Source organism: Heterodontus francisci, chromosome 24, assembly GCF_036365525.1.
Source record: "Heterodontus francisci isolate sHetFra1 chromosome 24, sHetFra1.hap1, whole genome shotgun sequence".
NCBI classification, from domain to species: domain Eukaryota; kingdom Metazoa; phylum Chordata; class Chondrichthyes; order Heterodontiformes; family Heterodontidae; genus Heterodontus; species Heterodontus francisci.
Genome location: NC_090394.1, coordinates 67,654,399 through 67,680,465, shown reverse-complemented (window position 1 = coordinate 67,680,465; position 26,067 = coordinate 67,654,399). Strand labels below are relative to the sequence as shown.

General features: G+C 41.9%; 1 protein-coding gene across 2 annotated transcripts in view; it reads left to right on the top strand.

Moving 5' to 3' along the window:
• parn (poly(A)-specific ribonuclease (deadenylation nuclease)) overlaps positions 1 to 26,067 on the top strand; it is a 157,099-nt gene that overhangs the window by 47,693 nt on the left and 83,339 nt on the right. For both annotated transcript variants that reach the window (XM_068056478.1, XM_068056479.1), the window contains 7 exons: positions 5,643 to 5,699; positions 9,481 to 9,558; positions 10,495 to 10,538; positions 10,762 to 10,804; positions 12,917 to 12,992; positions 16,179 to 16,289; positions 19,670 to 19,739. In XM_068056478.1, the coding sequence (XP_067912579.1) occupies positions 5,643 to 5,699; positions 9,481 to 9,558; positions 10,495 to 10,538; positions 10,762 to 10,804; positions 12,917 to 12,992; positions 16,179 to 16,289; positions 19,670 to 19,739 (479 nt within the window). The remainder of the gene's footprint in view (positions 1 to 5,642; positions 5,700 to 9,480; positions 9,559 to 10,494; positions 10,539 to 10,761; positions 10,805 to 12,916; positions 12,993 to 16,178; positions 16,290 to 19,669; positions 19,740 to 26,067) is intronic.

Below are 26,067 nucleotides of genomic sequence, written 5' to 3'. Positions count from 1 at the left end.
CTGGTCACATGTCTCCATTTTGAGAAACTCCCTTCCACTGCTACTCTCTGTCTCCTGTTGCCCAGCCAGTTCTTTATCCATCTAGCTAGTGCACCTTGGACCCCATGCGCCGTCACTTTCTCCATCAGCCTACCATGGGGAACCTTATCAAACGCCGTACTGAAGTCCATGTATACGACATCGACAGCCCTTCCCTCATCAATCAACTTTGTCACTTCCTCAAAGAATTCTATTAAGTTGGTAAGACATGACCTTCCCTGCACAAAACCATGTTGCCTATCACTGATAAGCCCATTTTCCTCCAGATGGGAATAGATCCTATCTTCTCCAGCAGCTTCCCTACCACTGACGTCAGGCTCACCGGTCTATAATTACCTGGATTATCCCTGCTACCCTTCTTAAACAAGGGGACAACATTAGCAATTCTCCAGTCCTCCGGGACCTCACCCGTGTTTAAGGATGTTGCAAAGATATCTGTTAAGGCCCCAACTATTTCCTCTCTCGCTTCCCACAGTAACCTGGGATAGATCCCATCCGGACCTGGGGACTTGTCCACCTTAATGCCTTTTAGAATACCCAACACTTCCTCCCTCCTTATGCCGACTTGACCTAGAGTAATCAAACATCTGTCCCTAACCTCAGCATCCGTCATGTCCCTCTCCTCGGTGAATACCGATGCAAAGTACTCGTTTAGAATCTCACCCATTTTCTCTGACTCCACGCATAACTTTCCTCCCTTGTCCTTGAGTGGGCCAATCCTTTCTCTAGTTACCCTCTTGCTCCTTTATATATGAATAAAAGGCTTTGGGATTTTCCTTAACCCTGTTTGCTAAAGATATTTCATGACCCCTTTTAGTGCTCTTAATTCCTCGTTTCAGATTGTGCCTACAATCCCGATATTCTTTCAAAGCTTCGTCTTTCTTCAGCCGCCTAGACCTTATGTATGCTTCCTTTTTCCTCTTAGCTAGTCTCACAATTTCACCTATCATCCATGGTTCCCTAATCTTGCCATTTCTACCCCTCATTTTCACAGGAACATGTCTCTCCTGCACGCTAATCAACCTCTCTTTAAAAGCCTCCCACATATCAAATGTGGATTTACCTTCAAACAGCTGCTCCCAATGTACATTCCCCAGCTCCTGCCGAATTTTGGTATAGTTGGCCTTGCCCCAATTTAGCACTCTTCCTTTAGGACCACTCTCGTCTTTGTCCATGAGTATTCTAAAACTTACGGAATTGTGACACAATTTCAAAATAAGGGGAAGCCACTTAGGACCCAGATGAGGAAAAATTTCTTTACTCAGAGGGTTGTGAATCTTTGGAATTCTCTACCCCAGAGGGCTGTGGAAGCTCAGAAATTGAGTATGTTTAAAGTAGAGATTGACAGATTTCTAAATACCAATGACATAAAGGGATATGAGGATAGTGTGGGGGAAAAAGGCATTGAAGTGGATGATGAACCAGGATTGTATTGAATGTCGGAGCAGACTCGATGGCCTGAATGGCATACTCCTGCTCCTGTGTGCCCTAGAGTCTCACTCGTGTTTAGTTTATTCTTTGTTTTTAGCGGAAAATGGTTTTCCTGCACTCCTGTTGAACGCCATGTTACGGGCAGGTGAGAAGGGGGTCACAGGCTCCATCCTTGCCCTTCCTCTTACCGTAACAGGATTTATTCCTTTTTAAACAGTGATTGTGCTTACTGTCTCAGTGAGTGTTTTACATTTTTATCTTTGGTTCATCGCGATCACATTAATCGGACAGGCTTTCATGAGTTTAAACAAGAAAGAGGTGAGTTTATTATACTTCACATTCTAAACCCGATCTAAAAATTTTTTTTTTAAATACGTGACACATTCACACACGTATTCACATGAAAATCACATACACAAATAGATTACAGAGTGAAAAGTAGATTTTGTGGTTGGATTAGAGTCCAGGCGGCGCAGTGGTTAGCACCGCAGCCTCCCAGCTCCAGCGACCCGGGTTCAGTTCTGGGTACTGCCTGTGCGGAGTTTGCAAGTTCTCCTTGTGACTGCGTGGGTTTCCGTGGGTGCTCCAGTTTCCTCCCACAGCCAAAGACTTGCAGGTTGATAAGTAAATTGGCCATTGTAAATTGCCCCTAGTGTAGATAGGTGGTAGGAGAATGGTGGGGATGTGGTAGGGAATATGGGATTCATGTAGGATTAGTATAAATGGGTGGTTGTTGCTCGGCACAGACTTGGTGGGCTGAAGGGCCTGTTTCAGTGCTGTATCTCTAAATAAAAACAAATAATAAATGGAAATGAAATACATAGTCTGTGAGGTTGGATGATTCATTGGTCTTCCGGCTGAAGTTTGTATTCTTCAAGTCTTTGGCTGGTCAAAGTGCACTTTGTGGCTGGTCTACTTGGCTCAGGGCTTTCTTGGAGGCAGTATTGTAGATAACTCTCTTCCCCTGGTCTCTGTCTGTAGCAATCTGTAGGCTTGGAGGGTCCACAGTTGCAGACAGTTTTCAAACTTGTGTTATCTGGAGAAAGAGAGAGGAAGGCACACAGTCTTTCTGCTGCTGCGCAGTCTGAGTTTTGATTTGACTGTCTTTTCTCAAGGAAACTCCCAGCTTTTACACAGGTCCCATGACAGCCTCCGTGAATTCTCTGGAACATTCTAATGATCTTCAAGGTTCAAATTTGACTTCCCAGACCCCAGGATGCCAATTTTTACACTTGGAGCAGTTTGCTCTTTCAAAGTCAGGGTGTTAGGATTGCCTTGAATGCTGTGCTAATGAAGCAATCTTGGGTAACTCAATCACTTAGAGCAAGCCATTGTTCTGGGTCCATGCTCCTCAGTCCTCTGTCTCCTGTCAGAGGCCTTGGAATGTGAAAAAGTGTTTCAGATGGAAATTGCAGTGGCCATCTTTGGTGGCCTTTTTTTTAAATGAGTTAACTGCAAGATTTTTTCCATTAAAAGTTTTTAATGTAAGTTTCCAACCAATGAATTAATATTCCTTATTTGGCATTTTTTTGACAACAGTTTTAATGTTACCCATTGTTCTACATTGTTGTTTGGCAATATTGTTGTCCACTTTATTTTCCTAGGTTCTATTCTCCGCCCCTCAAAATTAGCTTTTCTCCAATCTATTAATCTAGTGTTATCTTTTTTGCATTTTTTTATTTACTTGGATTCCAGGTTCAAACCGAACTCACAATTGAGAAAATTAAAACTTTACCACTGATTGATCTGAGTTCTATACAAAATGAATTTGGCCCACCAAACACAAATACAAAATACTGCAGATGCTGGAAATATGAAATAATAAATGCTGGAAATACTCAGCAGGTCAGACAGCGAGAAACAGAGTTAATGTTTCGGATCAACAAAGATTCATCTGGTGAAAGCTCATCAATCTGAATTGCTAACTCTGTTTCTCTAGCCATAGATGCTGCCTGACCTGCTGAACAATGTTCCCTCTGAGCTGAACAACAAACTGAAAGTTCCTGCACACAAGTTGGTCCCTTTTAAGTTACTGCGCATGTACAGTCGCCCCAAAAAAAATTAAAATGGGCCGTGCACTTAAAGAAATCACCTGCCGCTCCAAAAAACGTTATAGGAACTGTTGCTGCTGAGTATTTTCAGCATTTCCTGTTTTCTTTTGAGCCATCTAATGCTGCATTTACTGGCTTAAATTCCTTGTAATTCTGCTATTGGTGGCAAACTGCAAATGTTTTATGCTCTTTTCGCACTCCCCCGCCACCCCGAGGAAGGTTTGCACTCTGGAAAGAGGTGGTTTTAGCTGGTTTTCCAGCCGGTGTTTTATTTTTAAGTCAGTGGCTTATTTGGACCACTTTCGCCAATTGGGCAACTATCATTGTAACATCCAAAGTCAGAACAATGTATATAAATAAATTTCTGTGCACAATTGTTTTCATGTTATAGTGGTTACTGTAGAAACCAGAAGTTGGTCGTGAATTTTTTTTGTTGACATGCAAGGCCAAATTCTTCTCTTGAATCATTGCCCAGTAATTATTCTTTTTAATTTCAAAGAACTTCTGACTATGAAACTTCCTCTGAATCCCATGATTTCTGCTCCCACTTGTAGGGAAGGATGTAATGTAAAAGCAGGCAGAATGTCATTGGATTTTACGCGGTGGCTAGCATCAAAAGTGGTTAAAGGTGTAGTCTGTCCTTGGGTATCATTTGCTTTTGGAGAAAAAAAATATGTTGAGGACCCCGTTCTTTTTGTTTGACACAGTAAATGATCGAGGGGTGTTCGGGGAATCCTTTTCCATATCATGGATTAGGTGGCTAAAACCTGGTGAGATCAGGAGTCTAATCAGGAAGTACATTTTCACAAAAAGGGTAGTGGAAATCTGGAACTCCCTGAAAGGCTGTGGATGCTGGGTCAATTGAAATCTTCAGGACTGAGATAGAGATTTTATTTGGGTGAGAATATTGAGGGATATGGAACAAAGTGAGAAAATTAAGGTGGGGTACAGATCAGCTATAAATACCTGGTCGAACAAGATTGAGGTACTGAATGGCCTCCTCCTGTTCCTATGTTCCTACCAGGCCATTGCCATTTCTGTGTGTTTGTGTGCACAGCAGGATAAGATGCACTCTTTAGTTTGGTTGTAAGTGCTCTTTATTCTCCAGGGTTATCTGCCATCTCCTATTTTTTTTTTATTTACCTGCTAAGATAAGTGGATACTTTTTTTGCTTTCAATTATCAAACTAGCTTATTACCTATCTCCTCCTTCATCTCCAGAATTAAATGAAGGTATAAACTGTTTATGTAGTTAACTTAAGAATCCCATGGGTACATAGCTGCTTGCAGGTATCTATGTGCAATGGGAAAGTTGTGTGGCTCTACTAAGATCTCGAAGGGTCAATTACATCTCTAACTACTGCCCCCTCAAGGAATAACTGTCATAAATGAAGATCATAAGTGAGTAATTTCCCTGTACCTTGCATATATGTGGAATAATCTGAAGGCTTTCCAGGGGCTCAGTAGAGTTATTCCCAGAAGATCCTAAATTCAATCCCTGGTATGTGCTGAGTTAGCTAATCTCCAATGATGACAAAAAGGCTGCTACAAATGGCCTTTGTACTGCTGGATTAGGAAGAGGAATATTTTTCATGTTTCCCATTCTCGATTGCTAGTCACCTTGATAAAGTGCACAGAATCTGGCTCAACTGGGATGACCCAGAGATCAGGTAGCCTTCCAGCACTCACTGCCTAGACTCGCAGGATTAATGACTGCTGGGGACACAGTACAGTGGAACCAATCCCAACAAGGAGTTGAAGTTTTGAGAGCAGAAAACTCGGTGAGAAACAGACATTAAAATCAGTTGTTAATTCTCTATATTATCTAGGTTTCTGAACTGATCTTTCATTATGTTTTAAGGGAATTTTAAGTTTTAATGGAGGCAACTGTTACATGTATTTTAAGTCTACATTTCTCAGTTTTTCAGTTACTGTTTAGTCTATTTTATCATGTCCGATTTTCAGTTTTAAAAAACTCAGAAAATAGCATCTGACGTAACTGAGGCGAGAGTTCTTCAGAGAGAGCAACTAAAAATAGTTTAGGGCTGAAACTATGCTCTAATAGTGCAGGTGGTTTAAAACTCAGCTTCGACCTTACAGTAACCAGCTTTCTTATTTACAGGAAGAAATGAATGATGCTGTGGGGTTTTCTAAAGTAATATATGCCATTTCAAAATCGGTGAGTCCTTTTTTTTTCTGATCTAAATGAAAGTTGATTTCCAGGGTATTTTTACAATCCCATTTGAAACCTTCCACATGCAAGATGCTAAGTTTTAATAATACCACGCCAACCTTTTGATTTATGTTTTTAATCATTGGCTGCCCTGTGATCAAGGATCACTGCAGCCATCATTCCATTCTTGTCTTCCATACCTCAAAAGGTGAGAGCTGATCTACCGAATCCATTGCTATGCATCTGAGTGTATTATCCTGTGAGCAATACTTTTTAGTATTCTCTGATACTGACTTTTTTTTTTCCTAATAATAAAGCCATGTTTTTCAGTCCCAGTGCATTATGGAAATATCTCTACCAAGGTCTCCAGTTATCAGTAAAATCAATAAAGAAAGATTGGCTATGTATATGTTCAAATAAAGACACTCTCTTGAACTATCTTGCTATTTGTAAAGATGATAGTGTCACAGCAAATGGAAAATATTGTAGGATCACTGGCATTTGGGATTTCTGTTTAAAGTATATGCGTATATGTGGCATTGCAGCATTTCCTGCCAAGTTGGAAGCATAGTTTGAGCATGAAATTTTGTGGAATAAAAGGTAAAGCAGCACCTTTTTTTAAATACAAACCTCTCTGAAAGAAATACAACTTGAAAATTCATGTTCTTGGTTTCGCTGGTATAATAAATACAGGCTTATTGGAAAATAACAGAGATTTTGCCTTTACTATATAATCCTTATATTGATGAATCTGCTTTTTGAGAATAAGAGGCTGCTTAGCTGTGAAGCGATTGTGTTTAATGTAGAAACCTAGCCTCTGTTAGAAACCACCGCAATGGTCAAATTTCTGATTTCAAAGCACTCTTCGTTCATGCCCTGTTCTAGCAGAAGTTTGGTGCAGGAGGTGGACTGAGATTAGTTGTACTGCAGTATTGGGCTCAGTTTAGCATCAGTGGCCTCATCCCAAATCCTGTCCAACTGCTGGCAGTGAAGTCTCCCACAATAGTAGTTGTGTGTTGGTCTTTTGAGCCACCAGCTGTTGTATAATATATCAACTTCTATCTGTGCACTGTGTAATTTTGTCTGTATAAATTATAGTGAGCCTCTAATGTTACTGATCAGATCCTGTGGTTGACACGTATGCAAATCAGATTGTTATGAACTTTCAGCCAGTGTTTCATCCAGCTTTCTCAATCCTTTCCCCCTCAATCATAATGTTAATCCTTCGCCTTGGGCATTTTATCCACTCCTGCTGGCTTCTGTTCTTTCTCAGACTCTTTTTTTTGTTCTTTTCTCCTTCCTTCCCTACCCTGGGTGCACCAGAACTGCTTCCGTACCATCTTTTTCCCCAACCTTCTGCCCTCTGATTGTGGCTGAGATCCTTCAGTCCAAAAGACTCTCAGGGTCATAGAATCTTACTGCACAGAATGAGGCCATCAGCCCATCTTATCTGTGCTGGCTCATTAAAAGAATTATCCAATTTATTTCCCAGCTTTCTCCCCATATCCTTGCAAATTAGTTCCCTTCAAATGCATGTTCAGTTCCTATGGAATCTCATTCTACCATCCTTTTTCAGGTAGTGTGTTCCATATTTTCTTAACTCTCTGTACAATAATTTTCCCTCATTTCCCCTTTGGTGTTTTGCCAATTATTTTAAATCTATGCCCTCTTTTTACTGTACCACTTGTCAGAGGAAACCAAGAAAGTAGAGAAACTATCAAAACCCTTCAGAATTTTGAAGATTTCTGTTGGGTCTGTGCCTTAACCTTCTCTGCTCTAAGGAAAACAATTCCACCTTCTTCACTCCCTCCATGTAACTGAAGACCCTCATCCCTGGTACCATCCTGGTAAAACTCCTCTGCACCCTCTCCTTCCTAAAGTGTGGTATTCTCTCTAGTCCACAATACAAGGAACACAAGCTACTCTAAGGGGACATCTTGTTTATCTTTTCCTTTACCACTTAGTAAGAATGCAAGTTGGGTTGTATTTGTTCGATGCCAGTTTATCAATGCAAATCTATTAATCTTCAAGTTTATGTTTTGCTCTGCTGCTTTTGCAAGTATTGGGCCAATACAATGCAAATGATAACAGATCATAAATTTTGGGGGTTTTTTTGAAAAAAGTTAGTTCCCCATAAAAAATCTTCTCAGCTACATAGTTTCCTGTGTGATATGTAGACAATTGAGCCAAAGTGAAAAACAAGTGAGCCAGAGGGTTAATGACCATTTTCAACTGTTATTCTTTAGCCTGTTAGTTGGATTTTATTTTATTCTGTTTATTTATTGAATTCATTGAGTTGAATAATTAAAATACAAATTTTCAAAGCACGTAGCAATGCAGCAGCCTGCTTGCATCAAGTCTACAGCACCAGCAGGCCATTTGCCCAACTGGTGGTTGGTGTTTATGCTCCACACAAACCTCCTCCCACCCCTCTTATCTAACTCTATCAGCATAACAACCTATTCCTTTCGGCATCAGGTGTTTATCTAGCTTCCCCTGAATGCACCAATGCCATTTGTCTCATTGTGGTAACATGTTCCACATTCTTACCACTCTTTGGGTAGAGAAGTTTCTTCTGAATTCCTTATTGGATTTATTCGTGACACTTTTATTTATGGCCTCCAGTTTTGTTCCCCCCCCCCCCCCCCCCTCCCCCCAACAAGTGGAAACATTTTTTCCATGCCTACCCTATCAATCCCTTTCAGTAAGGTCACCCTAGAAAAAGAGCCCCAGTCTCTTCTGTCTGCCCTGATAGTTATGACCTCTCATGGTTCTGGGAGCACTGTAGTAATTTTTTTTGCATCATCTTCAATGCCTCCTGTCATTTTTCTAAAAAGCATGGAGACCACAATGATGCACAGTACTCCAAGCATGGTTGTATGTAGTATGGAGACATACAGACGAGAAAGGTTCCAGATTTAGCCCCACATCTGCACTGATCCTTTCACTGATTTGAGCTGGGGTGGCATTGAAGGCCCTATAATTGAATCATTTTATGAGTAGGATTCCTTCTGATGGCTATTCATTGACATTGTATATGTCTGCTTGTATAAATGAGTGCACACATATCTGGTGTCCGTGAATTTGGTCTTTGAATACCCTGACGATGCTCCCTTTCTACCCTCATACAAAAGTTGGGCGAAGCACCAAATGATGGCCAGTGCCCATGAACCATAGCCCAACACTATTCACCATCTCCAGCACAGGACAGAAGAACATTTTTCTGTCAAAAAAAAACCCCACTGACATTTCACTGATTTTCAAAATCTCGAACACATCCTTAACAGATCAATTATTAGAATTTTTTACACCATTGCAAATTATTGGTAATTATCAGTTAGTCAACAGATGTTCTCTCTCGTTTTATTTGCAAGATTTCTCCCTAACCCCACGAAGTGTTGCATTTTATTAATTTTAGAAAGTGAACTCACAGACGACTGGAGGAGAGGCTGATCTGTTGCAGAACATTGGCAGAGTTGGAATCTATATGTTCACTCTGTCTACAGACTGCATTTTTACTAAAATTGAGAGTGGCCAACTCTGAGGAATGATGTTGGGCAGGGCACAGTATTTTTTTTTTAGTGCATATAGCCAAGGCAATATTATCTCTAGAAAAGTCAAAGTTCAATTTTTTTTTCCCCCATTCCCCAGCAGAAACCTGACATGATATGGGGAGGTCTGGCAGATAAGTGTTGTTGAACAGACTGCTATCGTGTGCAGTGTAATTTGTGTATAACAGACCATAAATTGTTCTTTCTAAAAGTAGGAATGTCTGTTCTTTTTTCAGGGTAAACTGGTTGTGGGGCATAACATGCTGCTTGATGTCATGCATACAATTCATCAGTTCTTCTGCCCATTACCAGATGTATGTATTTATCCACTTAAATTGAGCTTGGTTTTATAATGGTTCACTGTAGGGATCAGTTATGTGTTTGCAAAGCTTGAATAATCTGTGAAGCTCTGAAGCTGATTTTCATAAGAATATTTCTATTTAGCATGTTCACTGCTATGAATTATTTTGTGTAAAGGAACAGAAGAGAGAGGAGAAAGCGATTCGAAGGTTCTAATCCTTCTTGGACATCTGGGAGCAGGCAGCTTGTTCTTTCCAGGAAGATCCTCAATGCCCCTTGAGCCTGCTGCTGAGGGGTGGGTGGGGGGAAGAAAATGTTGCGAGAGAGCATAGTGGTGATGACTTTTGTCCCAACTTCTCAATCCCTGCTTCCTCCACTGCCCCAATGAGGATTGGCTTGTCTTCTGGATTGTGACACCACCTCACAGCAAAGAGGCAGAGAGCAAAAGCTTAGCTGTGCGGAAGCTTATGGATAATCCAGTAGCTTGTGTGCCTTAGCATAAAGATTTAAATTAGGTGGTGCAGTGGTTAGCACCGCAGCCTCACAGCTCCAGTGACCCAGGTTCAGTTCTGGGTGCTGCCTGTGTGGAGTTTGCAAGTTCTCCTTGTGACCGCGTGGGTTTCCGCCGGGTGCTCTGGTTTCCTCCCACAGCCAAAGACTTGCAGGTTGATGGGTAAATTGGCCATTATAAATTGCCCCTAGTGTAGGTAGGTGGTAGGAGAATGGTGGGGATGTTGTAGGGGATATGGGATTAATGTAGGATTAGTATGAATGGGTGGTTGTTGGTTGGCACAGACTTGGTGGGCCGATGGGCCTGTTTCAGTGCTGTATCTCTAAATAAATAAAAAAGCTTCTGGGAATATCTATGAATAAAACTTTAAGGGACGGTGTAGTCTGTTTGTTTTTATCTCTTGAATTTTATTTCCAACTGTCTTTTTTTTTAAAAATAGGAGCTAAATGAATTTAAAGAAGTAACAACAAGTGTATTTCCTCGGTAAGTTTTATTTTGGTACTTGCATTTCATCCACAACTTTAATATTATGAAGGTAATGTACAGGGAATCATGGCTGGGGAGGAGAGAGGGAATAACCATATTTGGAAAATTAATTGATAGTTTTGAGAATAAAATAATCATTGTAACTGTTGACTGTGAGGAGATTCCTACCTTGATTCCTCACATTCTGATGTAATTATATGCCCTTTGTTTTTACATGAAGGCTTCTAGATACAAAACTCATGGCAAGCACACATCCTTTTAAGGTAAATTGGTTGTGTTTTATTGAGCATACTTACCATTCTTTAAAGTATGAAGGTGCTGTCCTGCTGAGACCATATTTGCTGGCATTAGTCATCCTAGCACTAATGTAAAGCCACGTGGTTTATGTTATTAAATTACTCTTGTGTCGGCACCATCTTGGAAATGTGCCAGGTCAGACATGCAGTTAGACCACATTTCCAGGATCACGTAGAAGAAAGTTAGACACAAGTATGTCAATGCAGTAAAACTCCCCACCACATCTCGCTCTAACTGATTTCTCTGGTAGTGACTATTGGCAGAGACTGACGAAATTAAGTTATGCTGCAAATTTTTTTTTTAAATTGCACTTGGTATTAAAAAAAAAAATTACATCAAAGAATAAAAGCAGGCAGTGTTTAGTCTGGGGTGGGGGGGGGGGTGGGCAGGGGGAAGCTTATTTTGATCTTTGGCATGAAACTAGTTTGCAAGGTCAAGTAAAACTATGAATTGTTTCCTTAATCAACAACAATTTTAGATCAAAAACAATTGCGTTCTAATGAACATTTCACAATTCTACCAGAGGGTTTCTTTCTGAAAACAATGTATTAAAGTGATAGTTCAGTATTCTGTGCTTATTTGAAGTTCACACTTTCGCGCCATAAAGACAGGGCTAAATTGTGGCGAGTCGAAGAGACTTAGTAGTTGGCAGGAAAAAAGACAGAGGTGCAAGGGGAGAGCCAACTGTGCAACAGCCCCAACAAACAAATTTCTCTGCAGCACCTGTGGAAGAGCCTGTCACTCCAAAATTGGCCTTTATAGCCACTCCAGGCGCTGCTTCACAAACCACTGACCACCTCCAGGCGCGTATCCATTGTCTCTCGAGATAAGGAGGCCCAAAAGAAAGAAAACACTTTCGCGCACACACACAGTATGGTACAACTAAATACTGCTGTGCACCGTTTTTGTTCTGAGTGCTTGAAGCGAACTCAAATTTTTATTTACTGCTTTGTTTCTCAGTTTAGTCACTAGATGGAGTTTTGACATCAGGAATAATGACGCCTCTTTTATTTCTCACAAACTTATCTGACACAAAATGAAGTAAGCAGTATAACTATCCCATCTGGAGGAGGAGCAATTTGGTGTAATTTAAGAATTTGACCAGATTGCATTGAGCTTCTGAATACAATTTTGTTGATGTAAATTTAACGTAAATAGAAACAAAGGTTTCGACATCGATCCACGGAACATTCCACTCAGTGTACCCTTCAGCCAATATATTATGTTACCAGCTTTCATAGTAAATACGCATTGCTTTAAGCTTAAGTAGCAGCATTTCATCTGGAACGCTTGTCAATGACTTTGTGGAAGTCTAACTACGCCATGTTAGTGGGCTTTTTACACTTACTTAGGATGCCATTTCCTCAATGTTTTTGGAGGTGGTGTGCTCAGTTAGGAAGGACCTTCTCTCTATGAACTAGTTAGCTTCAACTAACTAGGTTCCATGTGTTCTGATAGCTGTCTCGGCAAAGTACAAAAGAACAATTATTCTTAAGTGTTAATAATGAGGTTTGGAACAATTTTGAGAATGAAGGGCATTACAGCTAAACTTGATCATGCGCACAGAGCTTGGCTTTTGTATAGTGAGGGTGAATCCCTATTCGATTTAGAGATCGGTTAACTCTGAACCTAGGATTGAATCTAGTACCTTACGACACTGCAAGGCTTAGCCACTCACTGGGTGAACATGTTGAACAAAATGGTGGGGGGGGGGGGTGGTATCCCCAATCCCCACTTTTATTTTTTTGAAAGCTATTTTCATCCCTCTTTCTAGGTCTCTCATCCACCATTCCTTGGTCAGGTTTGTGCAAGGATTTTGCTTCCTTGCGTTTACCAATATTGCTGATTGAGTTGGCCACCAGGTGGTGTTTAAGCAATGTGGGTTGATCCAAGTCTTGCAAGTTCTCCATTTTTCCCTCCTTGTATAGAGTGCCACATTAAGAGATTAGGAACTTGCTGTGTGGTGAATTGTACTATACATGCAAAGCACTTTATAATATTGAAGCATTGGATATAATTTTTTCTAAGTGAAAATATTCGTTTCACTTTGAAATTTGAGATGCTTTTTCCCCTTGTAGGAACTCATAATGAACACACCTCTTGCAGAGCTGGAAAAGCGATTAAAAGATGCACCTTTCAGACCTCCCAAAGTTGGTAAGAGGAACACAGTGTGTGGTCTTCATAAAGTTGCTTGTTTAGTCATGAATTGGCACGTGTTCTTTTAACATTGAATCTTAATAGATTGGAATTTGGTCTTTTTTTTGTTAAGAGCTCTTTGATATTTGCTGTCTCTGTAGTGTAAAAATATATATAAATATGAACTCTATCAAATCTTGGGAGGGAGGGAAATGGAGCATGGCCCTTCCACTGTCACTTTTTATGGCTACCTGTTCCCGAGCTACTAACTCCATCCCTCTCCCTGGCAATGGGTGAGGTGAGTGATTGCCCTTGATGTCAAGGCAGCATTTGACTGAGTTTGGTATCAAGGTGCCCAAGCCAAATTAAAGTCTACGGGAATCAGGGGGAAAACTCTCCATTGATGAGTTATACCTAGCACAAAGGAAGATGGTTGTGGTAGTTGGCGTCCAATTATCTAAGCCTCAGGACATCACTGAGGGAGTTCCTCAGGGTAGTGTCCTAGGTCCAGCCATCTTCAGCTACTTCATCAATGACCTTCCTTCCATCATAGGTTCAGAAGTGGGGATGTTCACTGATGATTGTACAATATTCAGTACTATTCACAACTCCTGAAATACTGAAGCAGTCCATATGCAGCAAGACATGGGCAACATTAAGGTTTGGCTGACAAGTGAAAAGTAACATTTGCACCACACAAATGCCAGGCAATGAGGATCTCCAACAAGAGAAAATCTAAGCATCTCTTCCTCTTGGCATTCAACAGCATTACCATTGCTGAATCCCCCACTATCAACATCCTGGGGATTATCATTGACCAGAAAACTGAACTGGAGCAGCCACTTAAGTACTGTAGCTACATGAGTAGGAGAGAGGGTGGGAATTCTGAGGCAAGTAACCCACCTCCTGACTCCCCAAAGCCTGTCCACATCTGCAAGCCGCACACCATCCTGACTTGGAAATATATTGCCGTTCCTTCACTGTCAGTGGATCAAAATCCTAAAACTCCGTCCCTAACAGCACTGTGTATGTAACTACACCACGTGGACTGCAGCAGTACAAGAAGACTGCTCACCACCACCTTCTCAAGGCCAATTAGGGATGAGCAAGAAATGATGGCTTAGCCACCGATGTCCACATCCCATGAAATGAATAAAAAACACGTCTGAGGTTAAGCCAGTCTGTTCACAACCTTGGTGTCATCTTTGACCCAGAGAGAAGCCTCTGACCTCTCATCACGAAGGCTGCCTCTTTTCACCTTGGTAATATCGACCAACTTTGCTCCTGTCTCAGCTCATCTGCTGTTAACCCTCATTCATACCTTTGTTACCTCTCGACTTGACTATTCCAACGCTGTCCTGGGTGGTGTCCCACATTCTACCCTCTGTAAACTTGAGGTCATCCAAAACTCTGCTGCCTGCATCTCAAATTGCACCAAGTCCTGTTTCCCGACCACCCCTGTGCTTGCTGACCTACATTGGTTCCAGGTTAAGCAATGTCTTGATTTTAAAATTCTCATCCTTGTTTTCAAATCCCTCCATGACCTTGCTCCTCCCTATCTGTTATCTCTTCCAGCCCTACAACCCTCTGCGATATCTGCGCTGATCTAATTCTGGCCTCTTGAGCATTCCTGATTTTAATCACTCCATCATTGGTGGCCACACCTTCAGTTGTCTAGGCTCTAAGCTCGGGACACTCTCTACACCGCTCTACCTCACTTTCCTCCTTTAAGATGCTTCTTAAAGCCTACCTCATTCACCAAGCTTTTGGTCATCTGACCTAATATCTCCTTATGTGGCTCAGTATCATATCTTGTTTTATAATTCTCCTGTGATGCGCCTTGGGATGTTCTGTTACATTAAAAATGCTATATAAATATAAGTTATCTTGTACTTTAATCCCGTTGTTTTTTTTTCATGTTTGGATGTCTTCGTGCAGTCAACTCATCTTTTTATGAAATCAGTTTGCTAAATATTTGAAACTTCATGAAGCAAAACACTTAATACCAGTAAGGATAGGCATGAGGAGCACTTTCTTTTTCTGAGTTTGCAGACAAACCTCAGCAAATTTCATTGTTATTTTTCTTATGGAGCAGTCAACATGTTTGGCATTATAAATATATTGGCTCTGGAAGTAACTTGGGAAGATAAAGTATGCTGTGTCCTTATTACTGGTAATTAGGTGTAAGGCTGCACATCAGTTGGAAAGCATACTGGTATTGAAATGTTTTGGTCATTAGCCAGGAAGCTTAAATTTTAAACTATTCACATGAGAAGTTGTAAACCCTCATCAAATAGTGATTGGACTATATCTCCCATGTTTCTAACTTTAATCCCAGCCAGCAGGATTTCCAAGACGATGACCAAAGTTTTTAGAGACAAATGGAAGTAAATTCCAATAGTGGACTTAGGAAATATTGATTATCCTGCATCTTCTACGGATCAAATTAAAATTGAAATTTGCATTTTATATTGAAGCTGCAGTTTAAGGATAAGATGAATACAAAATCATCTCAAGAATGACTGGGACCCATACACATCACTTGTGCTTGCATCATTTGGGAGTATCTCACTCCCTTCTCTTAGAGTAAACATTCCACTTTCAACAGTTTGCATTGCTGTACAGACATGAGTTGAAGAGTTATGGGGGCCAGGTGCACTTCAAGCCTTTCTCAGCATATCATGTCCTTGAGGCCCCTTTTTAACTATGTTGAAAGTAACACTTCTGTTGTATGTTAATGTTGAAATTCTCAATTTCCTCATCCTGATTTATACTGACTGCAGTGTGAGCAGGATCTGTTATACAGGTTTATCTTCACTATTCAAACATTTATGTTGGCTTGACTAGACTGTTATCATTTATATCTGTATCCAGGTAACTTACAGTACAGCTTTCACACTATGTGTACCAATTCTCGACATCAGGACATTAAATGCAATTTGTCTTGAAGATCTAACAGATTTGTTTTTCTTGCTAAATTTGTGTTCGAAAACTGTGACAACCAATTCAATTCGTGTAGACCATTTTGTCAGAGTAATAGCTTATGATTTAAAACCAAAACTGTGAGAAATCCATGTTCATCATTGTCTGAATAGGGCAAGATAAGTTGACATTTAATTTGCAGAGTCTTTTAGAATGTGTTTTGCCTTGTGATAATTATCTACCAGATCATATTGAGATCTGAAGCTTTACCTTTCTTTGCAGAAAGTGCTGAGGGATTTCCGAGCTATAACACAGCCTCAGAACAACTACATGAAGCGGGTTATGATGCATATATAACAGGCTTGTGTTTCATCTCAATGGCCAATCATCTAGGTATGGATGTTGGAAGATATTGCATTTTAGATGAAATAAGACTGGTTATTGAACACCAAGATTATTGCAGATTTGAGTTTCAGAATGACTGGATCCTGGAATTGTCTCCTGATGATGGATTTAAAAAAAAACCTTAGCCCAATAAGTGGGGGTACTTTCAAAAATCAACTGCTCCTGCATTTCAAGGGGAAGGGAATGAACAGAAAGAGGAGATTGCCCTGCCTGGAAGTTTTTTAATAATGTATATCTAGTCTACATGGCAGAGAATTTCCTAATTTTTGTGTGCATAGAAGTACCGTGACTTGCTGGTGTCTATAAGGCATAGATGATTTATAAATTTCATCAAGAAGGTTGGCCGTTTATGGCATGAGCTATTTTTTTAACTGTACATATATACATAATTAAATCTCATTGAACTGAATGAAATATTTAATTGAAACGTCTCAAATCGATCAGATATGTGAAACCTCTCCTTTACAAATCATGGTGTGGAATCCCATTGTTCTGAGTGTTTAAAAGTTGTACAGTGGTGTTGTCCAAGGTTCAGTGCTAGGACCGCTGCTTTTTTGAGATTTATTATTATATATAAATGATTTGGATATTGGAATGCTGAGTAAAATTTCAAAATTTGCCCATGATACAAACTTGGAGGTATGGCAGACAGTGAGAATACTAAACACTGCAACAGGACATAGAAAGGCTAGCAGAATGGGCAGATGAGTGGCAGATGGATGTTAATAGCGAAGTGTGAGGTGATGCATTTTGGCAGAAGGGATAGGGAGAGGCAATACAGACTTAATGGCACTGTTCTAAAGAGCGTATGTGGACAGAGGGACCTAGGGGTTCTTGTGCATAGATCTTTAAAGCAGACAGGACATTTTGAGAGAGTAGTTAGCAAAACATATAGGCTGAGATTTAACCCTAGACAAACGGGAGCTGGCCACCGACTGAAAAGTCGGTGGTGAACCTGCTTCCACCCTGCCTGGGGATCCGACCTATATTTTGCGGGTCGCCGGGCTTTAATTGGTGTGAGGCGGACTTCCACCCGCTTGAGGTAGGATGTCCCGCCGCATAGAGCTGCCGGCCAATCAGCGAGCAGGCAGCTAACTGTCCCAGCAGCACCACAGGGAATGATGGCCACTGCTGGGACTACAGCCCAGCTTGAGGATGATGATGTCTCGGAGCCCGGAACAAAGGTGAGCTTTAGTTGCCTTGCCGGGGGTAATCGGTGGGCCCTGGTGAGGCAAGGGTGGTCGATTTGAGGGGACAGGGGGGGTGTTGGGTGTTGGGGTGGTTGGGGCAGCGGGGGGGGATCCTCCATCAGGCACAGGGTACCCAATCATGAGGACCCCCCACCCTCCAAACAGGGCCATCAGAGAGCTGCCTGCTTTTGTCAGGCGGCTTCTCTTGGGCCTCGGCCACCTGACTAGCCACGGGTAGAATCCCTGTGGAGGTGGGCGAAGGCCGTTAACTGGCCACTTAAGGACCTTGTTTGGCCTAGGGTGGGCAAGCTGTTTTTTGCTGCTGCTGCCCTGCATAAACTGATGATGGGGGCGGGTCAGGAAAGGCTCCATCACCCCTCTTTTCCCCCCCCCCCCCCCCCCCTCCCCCAACTAGCTTCCCCTTTTTCTTTGCAGGGGGCGTACAATTCAGCCCATGGGATCTTGTGCTTCGTAAATAGAGGTATTAAGTACAGTGGAGTAGTGGTAATGTCACTGGACTACTAATCCAGAGGCCTAGGCTAATACCCTGACGACTCTGGTTCAAAGCCTACCACAGGAGCTGGCGGAATTTAAATTCAATTAATTAATAAATCTGGAATTGAAAGCCAGTCTTAGTATTGCTGCCATGAAACTATCATCACTTGTTGTAAAAACCCATCTGGTTCACTGGTGTCCTTTAGAGAAGGAGTTCTGCTGGCCTTGCGTGGTCTGGTCTACATGTGAGTCCAGACCCACAACAATGTCATTGACTCTTAACTGCCCTCTGAAATGGCCTAGCAAGCCACTCTGTTGTCAAGGGAAATTAGGGATGGGCAACAGGTGCTGGCCTTGCCTGTGATGCCTACAACCCATGAAAGAATAAAAAAAAACAAAAGCAGGGATGTTATGCTGAACCTTTATAAAGCTCTGCTTGGGCCAAAACTGGAGTATTGCATCGAGTTCTGGTCACCACACTTTTTGGGAAGGATGCGAGGGTCCTTGAGAGTGCAGAGTTGATTTACCAGAATGGTTCCAGGGATATGGGATTTTAGTTACAAAATTAGGTTGGAGAAGCTGGAGTTGTTCTCCTTGGAGCAAAGGAGATTGAGGGGAGATTTGTTAGAGGTGTAAATGATCTTGACCGGTGTAGATGAGATGGAGAAAGAAAAGCTGTTCCCATTAGCTGATGATGCAAGGACTAAGGGGACACGGATTTAAAGTTTTGGGCAAATGATGCAGGGGGACGTGAGAAAGAACCTTTTTACACAGCAAGTGGTAATGACCTAAAACTGGCTGCCTACAAGGGTGGTGGAAGGGGAGATGATGAATGATTTCACAATGAAATTGTATGGGCATGTGAGAAATAAATTTGCAGCACTATGGGGATAGAACAGGGGAAATGGGAATGATTGGATTGCTCTACAGAAAGCTGGCATATTCTCGAAGGGCGAATGGCCTCCTTCTGTGCCTTGATGATTCTATGACTGACTGACTCTAATTCCATTTGCCTGCAATCTAGTTTGTATGGCTAACTGACCATTTTGAGCATTCTACACAGTAAGCAATTAATCTGCTTGACTAATTGTGATAATGCATATAAATTTCATTTGAAATACTAATATAGTATAATTGTGATTGACTTCATCCAAAAGACATTTTTATTTTAAATTATGATATTCCTGTTTAATTCTGACTGTACCCTATGGTTCAAAAATGGCGTAAAACCTGTCAATACGGTAAATTTATGATGTTGTAAAAAATAATGGCACTGGTAGAGAATGTATATTTAAAAAGGTTAAGTGTTACATTATGACATGAGAAGAGGAATGGAACATTTTGATAAGTTGTGTTAGTTGAGCTCTTTTTTTTCAGAAAACATAAATAGGAAGTGAACTTAGGAAAGAGGTATTCCATGTTACAGGAGTCTTTCCTCATGACAGGGATTTGTCATTGTCAATTTTTCAATTTTATTTTGGTTTCACCAGAGCAGTCACTACATGGAGGAAATTAATATTTATTAGTCATGAAAACTGTCTCTGAGTCAGAGTAGTCCATTTATTTACTTTGGCAATTCTAGTCTTGGTAACTTGTACTTTTAAGATGTTTAAAGTGGAACAATACAGTGTTACAATTTGGTGGTTGTATTTTAAGACAGATATTCTTTTCCTTTTTAATTAGGTTCATTCCTCAGCCCTCCTAAAGTTTTTGTTCCTGCCAAATCTAAACTGGTTGAACCTTTTATTAACAAGTAAGTGTTCTTATTGTCAGTGTGCATGTTCTGCATTTTTGTTTTATTAATGGCAGCTGTGGCCAAAACAGCAATTTCTCTGGGACAGTATTGGAACATAATTGCTATTTTCTTTCAGGATACTAATAGATTTCCGAATGCAGGGGTCGGCAACCTTAACAAGAACAACCTTTTTTAAAAGAGACAGGTTACTGGTGATAGTTGAGCCTAGGTGGGTGATCTCTTGAACCACTTCCAGAGCGTGGTCGCCGATTATTGATAGATGGAGCATTTCTGACGTCCTGTCCCATGATGTTCATTTTCTTGAGGCTGATGGTTGGGCCAAATTTGTTGCAGGCAGCCACAATCCTGTCGATGAGTCTCTGCAGACACTCTTCTGTGTGGGATGTTCATGCAGCATAGTCAGCAAAGAGGAGTTCCCTGATGAGGACCTTCCGTACTTTGGCCTTTGCTCTAAGACGGGCAAGGTTGAACAGCCTGCCATCTGATCTTGTGTGGAGGAAAACTCCTCCTTCTGAACACTTGAACGCATGCAAGAGCAGCAGTGAGAAGATGATCCCAAACAGTGTAGGTGCAAGAGCACAGCCCTGTTTCACACCACTTAGGATAGGAAAGGGGTCTGATGAGGCACCGCTATGCAGAATTGTGCCTTTCATATCCTTATGGAGTGAAGTGATGATACTTAGTAGCTTTGGTGGACATCCGATCTTTGCTAGTAGTCTGAAGAGACCACGTCTGCTGACTAGGTTAGAGGCTTTGGTGAGATCTATGAAAGCAACGTAGAGGGGCATCTGTTGGTCGTGGCATTTCTCCTGCAGCTGGCGAAGGGAGAACAGCCGCACTGTGCCTCAGGGTAGACACGCTCAGCCAGCTTCTGGTGCGGCCGCACCAGAGTTCTGTACAGCTCCCTCATCCCAGCGCAGGCAAAGCAGTTCATGGAGTGCTGAGAGTATAGCAGGCTTGGCACTCTTGATTATTTCGGGGGTATGCCGTCCTTTCCAGGGGCTTTTCCACTGGCTCGAGAATCAATGGCATCACTGTTCCAATTTTGTTGGCTGTTTGGCCAGCCCGTCCATGACTGGCAGAGACTGGGCTGCATTGTGGGCGGAATCGGTGATAACATTTTCCTTGGAGTACTGTTCCAGGTAGTGCTGCACCCATCGGTCCATTTCCTTGCATTGGTCAGTGATCGTGTCCCCTGATTTTGACTTGAGGGGGGGATTTTCTTGATGAATAGCCCAAAAGCGCTCTCGATGCCATCATACATTCCTCTGATGTTTCTGGTGTTGGAGGCCAGCTGAATACGACTGCATAGGTGTTGCCAGTAGTCATTTGCACAGCACCTGGCTGTTCTTTGTGCAGCGCTTCCAGCTACTTTTAAGTGCTAGAGATGTTAACTCACTGGGGGCTTTCTTGTAGTTCAATAGTGCAGTGCGCTTTGCGGCAATGACAGGTTCCAGCTCTTCAAAGTGAGATTGAAACCAGTCTGCATTCTGCTTCTCGCGTTTGCCAAAGGTAGTCGTTGCTGGGTCACAGATGGCGTCTCTGATGTGGGCCCACTTCGGGATTGCATACAGCAGAAATATAGTTAAACCAGATGGCCGGAGGAGGTTCTCCAGGCTTATGAGTTGGTCTGAAACCATGGCTTGATTTTTTTTCACCCAGTAACTTGTTTTGTTTTGCAATTTTGTGCTTTTCATTCACATTTTATTTCTTTCTCCTTCCCTTTTCTCCCCTTCATTACATTAGTTATTTGCCACTTTTAATGCTCATCTGCAAGTATTGAACGAGGCAGTAGTACCTTCTAACAGAACCATAGGAAAAGTACAGCACAGAAGGAGGCCATTTCAGCCCATGGTATCCATACCAGCCTAGTAAACTACCCACCCAAACTAGTCCCACCTTCCAGCACCTGGTCCATAGCCTTGCAGGTTATAGCACTTCAGGTGCATGTCCAGGTACATTCTAAAAGAACGAAGGGTCTCTGCCTCCACCGCCATTCCTGGCAGCGAATTCCAGACACCCACCACCCTCTGGGTGAAAAGGTTTCCCCTCATGTCCCCTCTAATCTTTCTACCAATCATCTTAAATCTGTGTCCACTGGTAACTCACCTCCCCGCCAAGAGAAACAGGTCCTTCCTGTCCACTCTATTTAGGCCCCTCATAATTTTGTACACCTCAATCAAGTCACCCCTTAGCCTCCTTAGTTCTAGAGAAAACAACCACTGCCTATCCAATCTTTCTTTTATAGCTGCAACCTTCAAGCCCTGGCAACATTCTTGTAAATCTCCTCTGCACTCTCTCCAGAGCAATTATGTCCTTTCTGTAATGTGGTGACCAGAACTGCACACAGTACTCTAGCTATGGCCTAACCAGTGTTTTATACAGTTCCTGCATCACATCCCTGCTTTTGTACTCTATACCTCGGCCAATAAAGGAAAGCAATCCATATGCCTTCTTCACCACTCCCTCCACCTGTCCTACCACCTTCGGGAACCTGTGGACATGCACTCCAAAGTCTCTCACTTCTTCTACCCTTCTCAATATCCTCCTGTTTATTCCCTCGCTTTATTTGCCCTCCCCAAATGCATTACCTCACACTTCTCTGGATTGAATTCCATTTGCCACTTTCCCGCCCACTCAACCAAACCATTGATATCTTTCTGGAGTCTACAGCTATCCTCTTCGCTATCAACTGCATGGCCAATTTTTGTGTCATCAGCAAATTTCCCAATCATGCCTCCCACATTTAAGTCCAAATCATTAATATATACCACAAGCAGCAAGGGACCCAACAGTGAGCCCTGTTTTCCATTCGCAAAAACATCCATCGACTACTACCCTTTGTTTCCTGTCCCTGAGCCAATTCTGGATCCAAACTGCGTCCTTCCCCTGTATGCCATGGGCTTTCAATTTACTGACCGTCTGCCATGCGGGACCTTGTCAGATGACTTACCAAAATCCATGTAAACCACATCCACTGCACTACCCTCATCAATCCTCCTTGTTAATTCCTCAAAAAATTCGATCAGGTTAGTAAGACATGACCTTCCCCTCTCAAATTCATGCTGACTATCCCTGATTAATCTGTGCCTTTCTAAGTGACGATCTATTTTGAGGAATAGGATAAACTATCAATTTACCCACCACCGAGGTCAGACTGACTGGCCTATAATTATTTGGCTTGTCCCTCGCACCCTTTTTAAACAATGTTACAACGTTCGCAGACCTCCAATCATCTGGTACCTCGCCTGTATCTAGTGAGGACTTGAAAATGATTCTCAGCACATCCGCTATTTCCTCCCTAGCTTCCCTCAACAACCTGGGATGCAGTCCATCCAGTCCTAGTGATTTATCCATTTTCAGGGATGTTAGACCCTCAAACACTTCCTCTCATTATGCTTATCTTATCCAATATTTCACGCTCCTCCTCTTTAACTACAATGTCTGCATCAACCCTCTCCTTTGTGAAGACAGAGACAAAAAACTCATTAGGAACTCTGCCCACATCATCTGCATCCATGCATAAGTTCCCTGATAGATCTCTAATAGGCCCTACCCTTTCCTTAGTTATCCTCTTGCTCTTAATGTACTGAGAAAACATCCTTGGATTTTCCTTGATTTTTACCTGCCAATAATTTTTCATGTCCTCTCTGCTTTTCTAATTTCCTTTTTTACTTCACCCCTGCACTTTCTATTCTCCTCTAGGCTTTATAAAGTATGAAAATATTTGTGATCAGCTTTCTTTTTTTGCTTTAACTTACCCTGTCAGCTTTTAGATAACCGGGGGCTCTAGATTTGGCAGTATCACCCTTAATCTTTGTGGGGATATGCCTACACTGTGCCCGTAGTATCTTGCTCTTGAATGCCTCCCACTGGTTTCCCACTGATATTTTCCTTCAATTAGCTGTATCTAGTCCACTTTCGCCAGGTCACCTCTCAGTTTCATAAAATTTGCCTTCCCCCAATTTAGAACCTTTGCTGCTGTTTTATCTTTGTCCTTTTCCATGATTATGCTAAAATTAACTGTATTATAGTCACTATCTCCAAAATGGTCACCCACTGTTACTTCATCCACTTGCCCAGCTTCGTTACTGAAGATTAAATCTAGAACTGCGCCCCCTCTCATTGGGCTTGTTACGTGCTGGCTTAAAAAGTTCTCTTGAACTCTGTGCCCTTCACACTGTTGGTATCCTAGTTGATATTGGTGTAGTTGAAATCCCCAACTATTATTGCCCTAAGTTTTTGCCCTCCGAAATCTGCCTACATATTTGTTCTTCTATCTCCCTCTCAATATTTGGGGATCTATAGTATCCCAGTAATGTGGCTGTCCCTTTTTTATTTCTGAGCTCCACCCAAATGGCCTCGTTTGATGATTCATTTAGCAGATCATCCCTCCTCAAAGCTGTTATTGATTTCTTAATAATGCTACAGCCCCTCCTTTTTTGTCTCCCTCTCTCTCATGCCTGAAAACTCTATATCCAGGGATGTTGAGCTACCATTCTTGTCCCTTTTTAAACCAAGTTTCTGTTGTAGCAACCATATCCTGTTGCCATGTGTCTATCTGTGCTCTCAACTTATCGGCTTTATTTACTATACTTCTTGCACTTAAATAAATACCTTTTAACACTGTTAAATTCCCGTGTTGCACACTTTTCAATCTTTGCTTCATCTGTCTTTTTCAGAGTCGCTCGCTAATTTTTTTGCCTCCTGTTTCCCGCCCTGAAATTGTCCCACTCAGGTTCCTAATTTCAGTACCTTTTTTGTGGATCAATTGGGTGTGGTGAATCTGTAGCCTAAAGTGAACTTAATAGGGTGGGACTCTCCAGTTAGTGGTTCTACCAACAAGTCATGTGTATTGGTTGTTGAAGGTGGGCTGTTTTCTTCAGTCAGCATTCAAACTTGTCTCTCTCAAATTGTCATTGTAGTGTAAATTTAAATCGAGAGTATATGACAAAAATCTTTAGTTTAATAATGAGTGAGAGTGGGTAGTCACCAGGAGCAAGAGGAATTTTGTTATGTTAAACCATCGCTTTCTATCCATGAAAATCTCACAGTAGTACTACATTTGTTAATGATTTTATTGTCGGGAAAGGTTATTTCTGTGGAGTTAGTTCTTGGTGTTTACATGCATCATAGAGGATATGGGGTTGAAAACTGATCAAATGAAAAGTAGGAACAAAAGGCAAAAGAACCACTCAATTACTCATAAGTGATGACTGGAATAACAGGATGGTTCCTCAGAGATTCTCCTTCGATTGCCAAAAAGTTGCACTTCTCTTGATTCAGTGGTTATGCTTGGGGTTGGCTACCTGTAGGATCATGGTGCCTGGAGGTGAAAATGTTGCAAAGGTGGCGTGGCAGTGGATTTGGTCCTTGATGTTACACATTGTGATATTTCTAAACTTGGAGTGAGTGATTGATTCCTTTTGCTGATCTGCAGGAGGTCTGTTGGTCTTTCAGTCACATCTGAGTGCCTATTGGCAGATTTGTGTTAGCCATGGCTCAGTTGGTAGCACATTCTGCTCTGAGTCAGAAGGTTGTGGGTTTAAGTCCCACTTGAGCACAAAAACCAAGGCTGACACTCCAGTACAGTATTGAGGGAGTGCTGCACCGTTGGAGGTGCCATCTTTCAGGTGAGATGTTAAACCGAGGCCCCATCTGCGCTCTCAGGTGGACATTAAAGGATCCATGGCACCATTTCGAAGAAGCGCAGGGCGTTCTGCCCGGTGTCCTGGCCAATGTTTATCCCTCAATCAACATCACAAAAACAGATTGTCTAGTCATCACAGTGTTGTTTGTGAGAATATCCCAGAACTGTTACAGTGCAGAAAGAGGCCATTTGGCCCATTGTGTCCACATCGGCTCTCTGAAAGAGCAATTTACTCAGTTACATTCCCCTGCCTTCTCCCCATAACCCTGCACATTCTTTCTTTTCATATAACCGTCTAATTTCCCTTTTGAATGCTTCAATTGAACCTGCCTCCACCACGCTCTCAGGCGGTGCATTCCAGACCTTAAAAGCTTTTCCTCATGTTGCTTTTGCTTCTCTTACCAAATATTTCAAATGTGTGCCCTCTCCTTCTCAATCCTTTCACAAGTGGGAACAGTTCCTTTCTGTCTACTCTGTCCAGACCCCTCATGATTTTGAATACCTTCATCAAATCACCTCTCAGCCTTCTCTTCTCCATGGCTGCTGTATTTCCTACATTGCAACATTGCAATGCAGAACTACAAAAGCCCTCTTGAAACTGCAGACCTTAGCATGGACCCAAGAAAATACTGGTTCCTCAACCAACTGCTGAATTGGTTTAAGTTGTTCTGGGGG